General features: G+C 47.7%; 1 protein-coding gene across 1 annotated transcript in view; it reads right to left on the bottom strand.

Annotated features, from left to right (window-relative positions):
* The window catches only part of RERE (arginine-glutamic acid dipeptide repeats), a 120,983-nt gene that overhangs the window by 10,588 nt on the left and 97,765 nt on the right, over positions 1–12,630 (bottom strand). The window contains exons 12-15 of the mRNA XM_017743967.1: positions 4,223–4,385; positions 2,061–2,153; positions 1,117–1,316; positions 3–18 (exon numbers count right to left, since the gene is read on the bottom strand). Of these exons, the coding sequence (XP_017599456.1) occupies positions 3–18; positions 1,117–1,316; positions 2,061–2,153; positions 4,223–4,385 (472 nt within the window). The remainder of the gene's footprint in view (positions 1–2; positions 19–1,116; positions 1,317–2,060; positions 2,154–4,222; positions 4,386–12,630) is intronic.

The raw sequence follows: 12,630 nt of genomic DNA, 5'->3' as shown, positions 1-12,630 counted from the left end.
ACTGCGTAGGGTCGACATCTGCGGGGAAAGCACAGCCGGGTCAGCACTGCCCAGCCTCTCCGAGTGCTCTGCCTTGGCAGGGGCACAGATAACGCACCCCTGGAAGAGCCTGACAGCAAAAACCTGGAGCATTTCACGTTGTTACACTTCTTCCTTCAAAGCTCAACTGGACTCAAATGTGAAAGGAGGCAAACCCATAATCCGTCTACTCAAAAACATTAATTAGCGGTGTCTGTTAGAAATGGCATTAGAAGATGTTCCAATACACAGCACACACACAAGAGTGCATGAGGCAGGAGGACCCCCATGTTCCATCAGAAACAGTCCAGCTGTTGGCATTCAAGCAGCCAAGGCCAGGGTCTAAACCCCCAGCTCCACTGTGCTCCTCCTATGCAATAAGGGATCAGTAAAGTGCATTTCAAAAATTAATGCTGTTTCCCTGCCATTTTGGCAGTTTTTTTGACGACTGGCTACCAAAAAAAGCAATGGACCCAACACTCCCCAGGAGTGGAGCCTCACGAGATACTCAGAATCAATGGTCACATCATCATGATCAGAAAGATAAGAGCGGGAAGGACAAGGAAAGAAATCTATCTGCTGTGTTCTATCAGCTAAACCCAACTCAAAGATAAATCACCCAGAGCTGCTGTCAGAGCCCTCACAAGTGCTGTGCTCCCAGGAAGGCTCCCGGTGCCTCACCCGAGCAAGAATGCAGTGAGACAGAGCACACCGACCACAAAGGCAAAACAGAGCTCTCTGTAGGGAAGAGGCTTTAACTCCAGTAACATGAGGAGACCACATGAACAGCATCTAATTTTTTAGAACTCTTCCCAAGGGCGTTAACTCTGACAGGACGCAGCTGCAAGGAGGGCACGCACCAGCACAGGATGTGTCACGCGCTGTCAGTGCCCCCTTATGCTGATAGTCCACTGCCAGTCACTACAGAGAAGTAACACAGTTTACAGAGACATTCCATCTCCTTTCTCCAGAGAAAGCCTCAGCAAAGCTCACCCTGGCACACACAAATGCAGCAGGAGCAGGCACAGCCCATGGCAAACCAGCCACTTTAGGGGTCTGGCTCCATTCCCCCTCTGCATTAAAGACGGTTAAACCCACCGAGCCTCGACTCCGCCGTGTCCTCATGCTATGCTTCCCACTGAGTCCATCGTCTTCCTCTTTCACAGGCTTGAACATAAAGGGTGGGGGGTCCACGGGCTTCTCGATGGGCGGCAGCTCCCCGTATTTCTTGAAGTGAATCCGACAATCCGTGCACAGCAAAATGTTCTCTCGGCCACCGTGGTGCCAGTCCTTGGAGGCTTGGGGCAGGGAAAGCAACAGCTCAGCAACTCACAAAGTACCCCAGCCCCAGCACAAACACACTGAATTATTAAAAAAGGTACAGCTACAAAAGCAGCTGCTTTTCTACGGGTAACAAAGTTGGAGATGTTTCTGGAAAACTTTGTCCTGTTCCAGTGCACATCCTCAATGTTCAATTTGCAAACTATGGTTGTTTGCTTAAGAAACTACAGTTTTGAGGCACAGAAAGAAGCCTGATCTGCTCTACTGGGGAGCTAACGGGCAGCTGTTGTTCTCCAAAGCTGTGGTTTCTGCAAGAGAACTGAGCTCTGAACCTCTTACTTCCTTCCCCATTCTGGGGCTCCCATTTCCATCTGTGCACATGCCCAAACATCAGAGAACCTTCAGGAACAGCCACAGGAACAGGGCTGATGCACAGCAGGTTTGGTGCAGCATAAGGAAGTTTTGTGTGTGACAGTCGCAGCCCAACGCCGATCCATTATGTCACAAATTGATTACATAGATTATGGATTATGCAGATTTATTCCTGTATAAATGTCTACCTCAGGGCTCTCCTTTGTCGCTGCAGTATTAATTTGCAATGGCAAAGCCTGATTAACTCTGTTAGGAACGCTGCATATTTTAGCTGATTCACCCCCACACTGCTGTGAACAGCTGTACCAGCACAGGAGCTGCTCCTGCTGGCTGAACCCAGCCCCCCAGGCAGCAGCAGAGGGGGGAAGCCAGCAGGGACTGGGACATACTGGTGGTGAAGCAGTGGCGGCAGGCGTAGCCCTTCAGCTCCTGCTCGCTGTCCTCGCTGTCAAAGTCATCTTCGCTGGCCGAGCTCAGGTCCACTGAGGGTGGGAAGGACAACAGAGAAAGAGGAAAATGGAAAATAAACACTCAGCAGAATTTCCTATTTCCTCCTACTTGGCTAAAATAACCATTAAGTCAAATAGATTGTGACTCCCTACACCCACCCTGCCTTGCACGGCCATTATTTCTGATTTTTCAAACTGAGCAAGACCAGACCTCATCACTCTGCAGGTTAAAGGAGGATTCCAGGAATGTGCCATGGCATACAACTCCTGGAATGTCTGATTCAGCACATGGTACATTTTCCAGGTAAGCTGCCACTCAAATACTATCCACGGTGAGTTCAACAGGCTGTGTTCCCAACCCACAATCTTCAAGAGAAAAGAGGTTTATCTCTAGAACCTGATCAAATTTAAAACCAAATATTCTATATTCAAAACCTACTCTGCAAGATTCCATGAACAGGTCCTGTAGTTTTTGGTTTTTATTTTGTTACCCAGCAGCAGAGGTGTTTGTGGGTGGAGGAATCAATGCTCACGTACAATGGGCCTGTTTGAAAAACACGCTCTGATTCTTTTGGATGAGAGGCCCTGCAGGATAACACCAGCTTCCCAATCCTTACTGCAGGGCTCCAAGTTTTACCCATGGCAAACTCACATTGCAAAAATGTCATGTTTTGAAGAAGAAGAGGATATGCAAAGGGTCCCCTTCCTTCGTGGCAAATTACACATCTGATGACACATCTGTGAGCTCAAAAGCAGCATCTAAACCACTGAAAATACGCAGCCATCACAAAAACTGTATCTTATCTTCTGAACACCTCAGGAGTAAATACTTCCCCTCTGAGAGGCACAGCATTTTTCTAGTCCCACCACTATAAATTCACAACGTAACAGGGCTATAATTTGTCACAAGCAGGAAGCCCTCTGGCTTCTTCTGTTCAAATCTTTAATTAGAAGAGAAGTCCTTGATGCAGGAATACTGTTTTTCTAAAGGCTCCAAGAGGATGTTTTGTACATGCAGGTTATAGTTTATGATTAAAGCTTACAGATTCCACAGTACTTGCCATCAGCCTTTGTCAGCAACTCGTTACCCTCCAAATTAACACAGGGTTACATTTAATAGCTACCACTGCCATAATTCCTACATTAATACTTGTAGGTGTTCAAACCCTGACTGCAGAACCGACCCCAGGCTAGCACTTGCTTTCTTTTGCTAAATGGGTTTTTATTCTCATCCTGTAGTCGGATCCATAAGGATGGGTCCTCCCAGCCACAAGCTCTCACAAGCTGAGTATCTTGGGTTGAGCTGTGGAGTCCAGATCCTCGCTCCTTGTGCACACAGAGATCAGCACTAAATCCTACCAGTCCAGCAGGGAAAAGCTCCAAGGCCTTCCCTACGCCCTCCCTTCTCCCCTGGCCAGAACTGTGTGTCCTGCCTGCTCACCACATCCTCCACCTGCCCACGTTCATTTTTACATCTGCCAATCTCTGCCTTCCACAGCCCTTTTTCTTTATGAGGCACGTGGATTTAGAAAGACTTAAAAGCCTTAAACCTCACACAAAGTAACAAACCTTTCTCATATGGACAAAGGTTTCTATCTCCATATGGACCCTGTGCAATGCAGCAAGGCACTGGTTTGGGGAATTGCTCTTGGTTTAGACACTTCTGCTCCAGGCAAAGCCAGTGCTCTTCCAAGAGTCCCTAAGGCTGCAGCACAGTCTGAGGTCCAGCAGAAGGTAGGGGTCACCCAGAAGGATGGAAGGGACTTCCTTCCAAAGGGATGGAGGACTTCCTTCTTTCCGTGTTTTTTATTTCCTATTACTGTAACAAGCCTGGAGAAAATATAACACAACACCAAGAAAAGAGTAGGGAAATCCAATCCCAGGGCTGTATTTCCATCCTTACATGACGCTTTTATGTTTAAGGACCGCACAAAGGTGATCAAAGCCACCTTCCACGTTCCAGCAGACGGTGCAGGACCGGGAGAGGGCAGCTGCCTGAACTCCATTTCCTTGCTGTCCCCTCGGAGGTGCAGCACCATTCCATCACTGCTGCTCCCTGCATCTGAACCAAGATAAATGCTCTGCTTTCAGCCTGCACTCACAGAATTCACTGGAGGGGGGCCTGGAGGGAGTGTTGACCGGGGTGGAGGCGGTGCGGGTTTTGATCCTGCGGAACACGGCCTGCCGCCGGTGCCGCCGGTGCGCGCGCGAGCTCGCGGCCTCGGGGGTTTTCTTCCAGTAGTAATAGAAGGTGATCAGTTCTCCCTGCAAACACAGAAGGAGCATGTTAGAGGGACATGCAAATCTGACTCGTCAGCTTTCTGCCTTCCCCTGTCTCTCTGTATGCACACTTGGATTTTTCTAGGAAGAATCGTGACTTATTTCAGCCAGAAAAAAGAATGATTTAGGTAAGACACACAAAAATCCCTCGTTATGTTTTGCTCGCTTTTGCAGAAGAGGGAAAGAAGTAAATAAAAGCTTTTTCACTCCTCCCCTAGGAAAGGAAAGAGGTTGGGAAGCACCAGCAGCCAGCCTCCACCTGGATGCTGCCGGTGCCAGTGCTTCGGAAGAGGGTGCCCTTGTGTCACTGTCAGCATCCTGTGACACCTCTGCTCCTCAGCTCTGCTGAGCTCTGGGAACAACCACCCCAAACCTGCCACAACTCCTGCTGTTCACGGAGAGAACAAGGCTCAACCCAAACAGACTCTGCCATTTTGTCAACCCACCTTCCACAGACAGGTATTTTTCAATATTCCTGTGTAAGGAGCTGAAAGTTTGAGTAAAAACATGTTCAACAACAAGTCTATAACTGTAACACAACCCTACCATACTAAATCGTGTTTTAATTTGAATATATATACCCACATCTAAATTAATTAAGCAGTTAAAAGAGCACACCTAGAGAAATGAGTGATAATTTCACAGCATAATGAATCTGGCTTACATTCAAGAAGTGGAGCAGCTGCCATTCAAACCTGCGGATGCGATGCTGAACCAAAGAACAGCATGTGGTTTTAATCTCTTCTCTTACTTTGAAACCCCATCATTTCCTGGCGACTTGTCTGCCTCTAAGGTAAAAGGTGTTGTTGCTTTCAAGTTGCAAGAGAAAAATGGAGAAGTTCTAACCAGCCCCTTGAAAAAAATCAACATCAGAACAAACATACCTGAATTGCCCACAAAAAGGGTTTCTTTGAACTGTGTTTTATGTGATCAAATAACCTCAGCCTGCTGCCTCCGTGGGGAAATCCTTCAGCCCCTGCTCCAGGCAGAGCAGGAGTTAACTCCAATTACGACCCTGCCTGAATCCAAACCCTCCCCAGGGCCCCAAACAAGCAATTACAGCCACAACCAATACCTGCTCCACTGAAACACTCCAAAGACAAAGGGAGGATGTTGTTCTAGACATTAACTGCTGACATTTAAGACACTTAAGAATTTTACCAGTGCCTAATTTAAAAATAGAAACCCCAGAAGAAAGAACACAACCACAACCGCAAGGGTGATTTCTGGCAACAGGCAGAACAGACCATTTTTAATCTGTGCTGCCACAGACTGGGATGATGCTACTGATCCCCACCGTGGACCTGAACTATGTCTGTGTATTATACATTAAAATAACATCTATTCAGAGTGATGGTTGGTGAGGAGGAGCAAGTGGGCAAAACATTACCTACAATTCTTGATTCGGAAGGACAAAAGCCCTACTAAAAATATCTAAAATGTGTTTCCTGAAGAGAATCTGAAACTGGCTGGTGACGAGCAGCCAAGCCACGGCAGACTGGGCAGAACAGGGAGTTCTGAGCCCGGCACCCTGCTCTGCTCCTGCCTGTTCCCTGCACGTGTTTGCTTTAGAAATACCATTTCCCTGAGCCCATTAAGTGGGCTCAAAGTCCACCCAGCCCAACTGTTTGTCCACCTGGGGATATGTCTGTGCCAGGAGCCAGGCTGGGCTCTGCAGGGAGGCTTTTGCTCTGCACAGGCAGAAAGTCTCTTGCAAATGAAACCAGTCATTTTTTACCTATAAATTCATTTGTATCAAATCTGAGGTGTCAGCACCAAGGAGCAAGCCAGTAAATCCCATGTCTTTATGTCAGTGAATTAATGTGTCCTCTGACACACAGCAACTGCAGAGTACAAACCAATCTGTTCTCCTCCCATCATAAAATAGGGAATAGGAACCTATTAGAGCTCCACTTACACACTGCAAAGCCATCAGGTCCCAAGGGAAGTTTAACAACTTCTACATGCAGTATATCATAAACCAAACTTTAAAAAAGAAGTGGTGTATATTTATAGAAAATGCCAACCTCATGACCATAAGGCTTTTTTCCCCCGAGACTCACTCAGAAGTGCAGTCACAATTGCACACAGATAAAGATGAAGTCAAAGTCTATTTATTCAACAACCAGTTTCAGCCCAGCTATGGAATCTGGACAGATTAAAGGACTAAAGAATATTCTGTACTTCCAATTCATGGTCAGACTGCACAAGTACAGCACTCAGCCAAGGACTCTGGGAGAAAGAGAGAAGTCGGGGGGAGCACACACAGAACGACACGTTACACACGGGTATCCCACTGAAAGAATTCCATGCGAGATCTCAGCAGCCACCTGGCTCTCCAGGATGCCACTGTCTGCCCGAGGGATTAACTGCTGGATGGGTTTGGCCCGGCAGGATCAGCCCCACCATCCTGGTGGCTGCATGGGTGGCACAAGCTGCAGCACAAAGGACTAAGTCAGGCAAGCTTTGGTTCTCCAAACAGGGAGCAAAAACAGCTTCCAGCCTCACTGCAAGGAAGTCAAATGAGCTTTAATCAAACATGCACAGTGCGTGCTGCTGAAAGCCAGGGCACATAAATTCAGGAACAAAAGCTGCTGCAGAAATCAATAGCCTCCTGAAACATTAACACAGGCCAGCATTGATCAAAGGCCCTGGGACAAAAGGCTGCCTTGCAAATTAGCTGCTGGTTTTGCTTGCAAGCAAACAGAGAAGCATGAAGCTCTGACATGAATGGCCTGTAATGATCATTTTGTTCCCGGTGATCTCACCTCACCTCACCACAAGGTCTCGAAGTCAGCACATCCCACATCCCTGAGCTGCGGCTGCCGGCAGCGCCAGGCTGCGGAGGGCTGGGGCAGCTGCTCCAAAGCTCCTTTTGTGGGTACCAGGTCATCATCCGGGGCCAGCCCTGCCCTGCCAGCCTGCGAACACACACACAGTCCTTCTCCTCTGAGCGTCCTGTGCGGGCTGGGTATTGCTACAACATATGCTAAAGCACAAGTTAAAGCAGCTCGAGCCATCCCTCGTGTCACCACTGGACTGGCTCAGCTTATAGGGGAGTGACACCCCGCTAACGAGATGTAATTTATTCCTTAATTAGGAAGGGTGAGCCCTCTACTCTAGGGTGACTGTACTGTGCTGCATCCATGGAAGATGCTGTGAGTGCCCCCAGACCAACTCCACCAAGAACCAGCTTTTTCTTTTCCACCGGCGTGGGGAGAAGATTCCCTTCCCTTCCAGATTCATGGCTCCCTTCCTGTTCATAGCACTTGATACACCACCGCCTCTTTTTTCCTGCACACACAACTCCATGTTTCCATGTCAACATCTGAGTAACTGTCCCAAACACATATAAAGCAAAATTATTCAGGCTTTTAACGCCACATTTCTTTGAGAACACCTACATTCCCAAGTTTCACAAGGCAGAGGGGATTATGTTCCTCACTAAAAACACCAGCTCAGCTTTCACCAGTTCTGAAATACATTCCGAGCTCACGACTCAAGTCTCCTGCCTCCTCCTGCCAAGGCCATTTCACCCCATGTTGTAGGTGAATATAAAAAAGTCACACTTCATCTCCTTTTAGCTCAGCTCTGGGGATTATTTTTGCAGAGGAAGATGTGGCTCAGATCCCTCTTGCAGGAGCCCACAGCGGGGAGGTTTCTCTGCAATTCCGAGCTGACACCTGGAGTGCTCCCAGCCCTCACCCTGCCCAAGCCAGCCCTGCTGCACGAGCAGGGGACTGTCCTTGCCATGGGGCACCTCTCCCACTATTTTCACCCACCACTCTCCCCTGTGCGTTCTTCCAGCTCAACCCTTCCCTCAGCCACATCACCCCCACCAGAGCAGCCCCTCCACCCCCATGCCCTCAGCATGCCCTGTTTCCTCCTTCTTATCAGTAGTTTTCAAATGTAAAATCCACAGCCCAAGCTGTGCCCCGTGTTTGTGTTTAGTCTTGCCTTGGGTAAACAAAGGATTAAGGCTGGGTGTGCATCCCTGGACGGGAAGGTTCTGACAGCCCTGCAGCAGCACAGCTCCTGTGGAAGCCAATCACACACACACATCAACTTCCCTTCAAGTATCTGTTAGGGTATAACACAGTGAGCAAACACAATAATTGCTGTTTAATTTCCCCAGAGCCGAGCTCTGCCAGAGAAAAAAAAAAACATGGGGGAGGGGAATAGCTTTACAGTAATGAAAGAGAAAAGGTAAATGACAGCACTCCTCAATGCCTGTAACCAGCCATGGCAGTGCAGAGGGGAACAGATTGTCCAGCTGTGGCCTTAATGAATTCACAATCTTTCTGGAACGCTTCAAGATTTTATTAAGTCAACTCAATTTAGCTAATGCTGCTGTAAAGTCCTGCAGTAAAAACAGTCTCCGGTGCTTCCCTCCTCCACTGGATCCCCTGGCACAGGCTGGGTCACAGCATCTGCTCCAGAGCAGGGTCAGGAACACGGGTTTGGATCATGGGAGTGTGTGGAACACACCACCAGTACTGACCAGTGGGTCAGTCTGGCTCCTAAAGCTTTACAGAATAACCCAGGATATTGCCATGCACTCTAAGGAGACAAAACTGAAAATATCCATCCCTCCCATCACACATCTCACACCCCAAAGCTGCAAACAGAAGGGGCTGCTCAGAGCAGGGGTGGAACCACCATCCCTGCAGGTGTTCCCAAAACAGGTGCATGTGGCACTTGGGGACACGGGTCAGGGGTGCCTGTGGCTAGGTTAAAGCTTGCACTCAATGATCTTGGAGGGCTTTTCCAGCCTTAATGATTCTGTGGTTCTGGTTCTTCTTATGAATCCACACTCAGGGAGAGAAAACGTGGAACTCCTGCCTTGGTCCAAACAAGCTGAAGGACTGAAAACACGCAGCAGGGCCGAGAGGAGCAGCTGTGTGCAGCTCCAGGAGTTGAACTTGGCCACTTTTACAGAGCGAAGCTCGGGCTCAGTGTCTCTGCCAACCATGACAAATAGGTTTGCACATGCTCTAATTAAGCAGTAAGTCTCAGCAGCTTGTTCAGTAGCACTGATTAATGTCCACCTTGGGTGCACAGGAATCCTGCATATTCCAACACATTACTGAGATTTTAAGAGAGGCTTTTAAAAATCAAGCAATATTTTACTTAACACTACAAAAAAACCCATTAAAAATCGTGGATGCTCTCTAAGGAATCCCCTGCAGGTCTCAGCTCTCTGGCAGATTTTAGAAGTAAAAGGCATTTTACCTTGCAGCTCCCCTGGCCACTTGTTATCTCCTGGATGGCAGCACAGCCGTCTCCATGGCCCCTGCTATAACTCCACCTCTGGTTTTGGGAGATTGGCTGCCCCCCACTGTTTCCTTGCTCTGCATGCAGCAAGGTTAAGCTCCCTGTTTTCATTTTTTTATTTGAAACTCCTGGCAAACAGGCTGGGCAAGTGGGAATCCAAAGAGGAGGCAGGTGTGTAGCAAACCCAGGCTGACTCCTTGGGTTTTATGCTGTCAATTTACTCCCAACACAGGAACAGTCACAGAATTTCCTGGGAACCCAGCCGAGGCTCCATCTGCATCTTCTGCATTTCATTTTGTTGTGGAAAAAACCTCCAATCAGATACAGCTTTATGCTTTCTAATTGTTTTTGCTAAATGAGTACTGGTACCCTGCTTAGCCCCTCAAACACCGGGGAAAGAGGGAGCTTCTCTCTCCTGCAAATGTAAGATTTTGTCTGAAGAGCTGCCACAGGTCCTGAGAGAACTGGGCAGTGCTAAAATAAGCTTGGAACCTGAAGATTTCACTCCCGAGTTCCTCAAGCAGTGAAGAGACTACAGTAATTTCAGTGTGCATGTTACCTAAACACACAGGTCACTGCTGTAATTGCCCCAGGAGAATAGATTTGCCCTTCTCAACTCCTACTAATTCTTCCACATAATGAGTGAGTAATATCACTATTAGAGAAGAGAGTCAGTGCAGGGACTGCAAAGTCAAGGGAAAAAAAAGGAAAGGAATACATGAGCTGGATGTAAATAATCTCTCCTTCAAAACAAACTTTATCTGCAGTAACACAGCAACACTCGACCACTGTACAGCATCTTCCATTTGATGACAAAGTCAATGAAGTTTTACAAATTAAGTCTCGGCACATGCTTTTGAAGTTTTATGGTGTGGGGAAACAAAGAGACAGAAGATTTATAAATTGGCTGAGATCAATCCTGAGTGGGAAGGACAATTGTGCCGATTAACCTCCAGCTCTGTGAGCAGCTCCAACACTGACAGCCTCTGAAATTCCTTCATAATTCCAACCCAGGCCTACTGGACAGGCTTATCCATCCTTATTAAGCACAGGACTGGCTGAGTGTTCAACATTCACTTTCCTTTTGCCCTCAACACAAGCTGCTCTTTCTTACAGCTGGGTATCCCTGTTTCACTCCCTCCTCCTGACTGCATGGCTTTAGCAAGCCACAGAGAAATCTGAATTATCCTGTAAAAACACCAGTAATATCTCTCCGTGCCACATCTAACTCACCACTTTCATGTAGTTCATTTGTTCATCTTTTCCAGTGTTTGTAATTAAGGTTGCACAAACTGGCAGGAAATAAGATAATTAACATTTTATGGAATTTACCCTCGCTATCGGCTCTATGCAAACAATTCTTTTTTTCCCCCATTTTTAGGGATTTAAGCACCAGCTTTAACAGTTCTGCAAAACAAATGCACAGCGCACTGGGGCATTGTTTTAAGGCTCAGCTCCAGTTAAAAGATGCCGCCCCTCTCTGCAGCTGTACTTGGGGCCAGAACGAAAAGAAAGCTTTTGTAATTAAGGCTTCTTCCTCCAGAGACTCCTCTTTGTTAATCAACAGAGTTCCCAATCCCCACAGGAACTCACACACTGTTGGCTGCATCCATTATTAATTATTAGAGCCTGGCTTCAGCAGTGGCAGTGGTGGCTCCCCAGGCCTGGCAGCACTGCCAGGGTCACCAGGTACATCCCAGAGGCATCTCTGGGGCTGCAGCAACGCTGGGGTTACCAAAACAGGGGAGTTAAGGACCTCAATCCCTTATATACATTTGTTGAGTATTTATTTTCTACTCAGCTTTCCCTTTGCAACTTGCATTATCAGCATTTCTGGGGTTAGAAATCCTGTTTTGCTCGACCACTTTTACCTCCAATAATTGAACTTTACCCTGCACACACCTCTCAGCCTCTGCCCAGCTGCAGCACTGCTGGGATGCTCTCACCCTTGAGCACACACACAGGGCCAGGCGAATGAGGCACAGCGTGGTTCTGAGGAACAGAGCTGAAATGCCCAAGGTGCTGTTTCCTTGAGGCAGCAGTTCTTTTCTGTTTTACAGCCCACGTCGAAGTCCTGGGGTTCACAGCCAGCCCAGGCAGCATCTCTCCCTGCCAGCCTCCTGTTAAGGGCAAGCTCTCAGTATCTGAACTCACACACCAGGACAAAAGGAGAGTGGGATAAATACCCAGACAAATTAATGCCAGTTATTGAGGAAAGCTTTCAGGGCATTGTCTGCACTGGATCGTGTCTTTCCCACTCCACTTCCACCTCTCCATCAATACTGTGACAATGAGAATTTAGCAGCACAATACCCAGAACAGGATTTTCTCAATGGAGGTGCCAATTAGCCCTTTAACTGCATTTTCTTTTTGCACCAGCTCAATAATTAAGTTTCTTGATTGCCTATTGCTGGAGTTCAGGTTGTGGAACAAAACCCTGTTTCCCTGCTGCTGGCTACATCCCGAGGACACCTTTCCCAGAGCCTAAAACACATCCCATTTTCACTCTCTAAAGCCAAGGTACCCGTGGTTCCTGTGGGGGTGTGTCAGGGAGAAGCGAGCCATGAAGCCATAAAGCACTTCCAACTACCACACTCCATCCTGTAAACATTTTTCTATTTATCTGCCCTTCATTACATGCACAATCTTATTATCTCTGCACATCCTCAAAGCGACAGCCGTCAGGGTCACCCTATAAAATATACATGGGCAATGTTACATCTAATGACTGGAGCAGGCAGGGAAATGAAGGATGGGAGGAGTGGAAAACCGCAGGATGTTTGAAAGGGATCATCAGTTATATCTGTGCATTTCCTGAGGTGATAATTGAATGACACTGGCTGGGAGGAAAATCCATTTTTGAGCCTCAGAAAGGACTGTTAAGAAAGAACTGGTTTTGTGCTGGCAGCACGTAATGGCTGGCAGGAAACAGGAAAGGGTCCCCCACTCACACCAA

The sequence above is a fragment of the Corvus brachyrhynchos genome, unplaced genomic scaffold (genome assembly GCF_000691975.1).
Source record: "Corvus brachyrhynchos isolate BGI_N302 unplaced genomic scaffold, ASM69197v1 scaffold68, whole genome shotgun sequence".
Classification (NCBI taxonomy): Eukaryota; Metazoa; Chordata; class Aves; order Passeriformes; family Corvidae; genus Corvus; species Corvus brachyrhynchos.
Note: the sequence above shows the minus strand (reverse complement) of the source record. Positions and strands in the feature narration are given on the sequence as shown.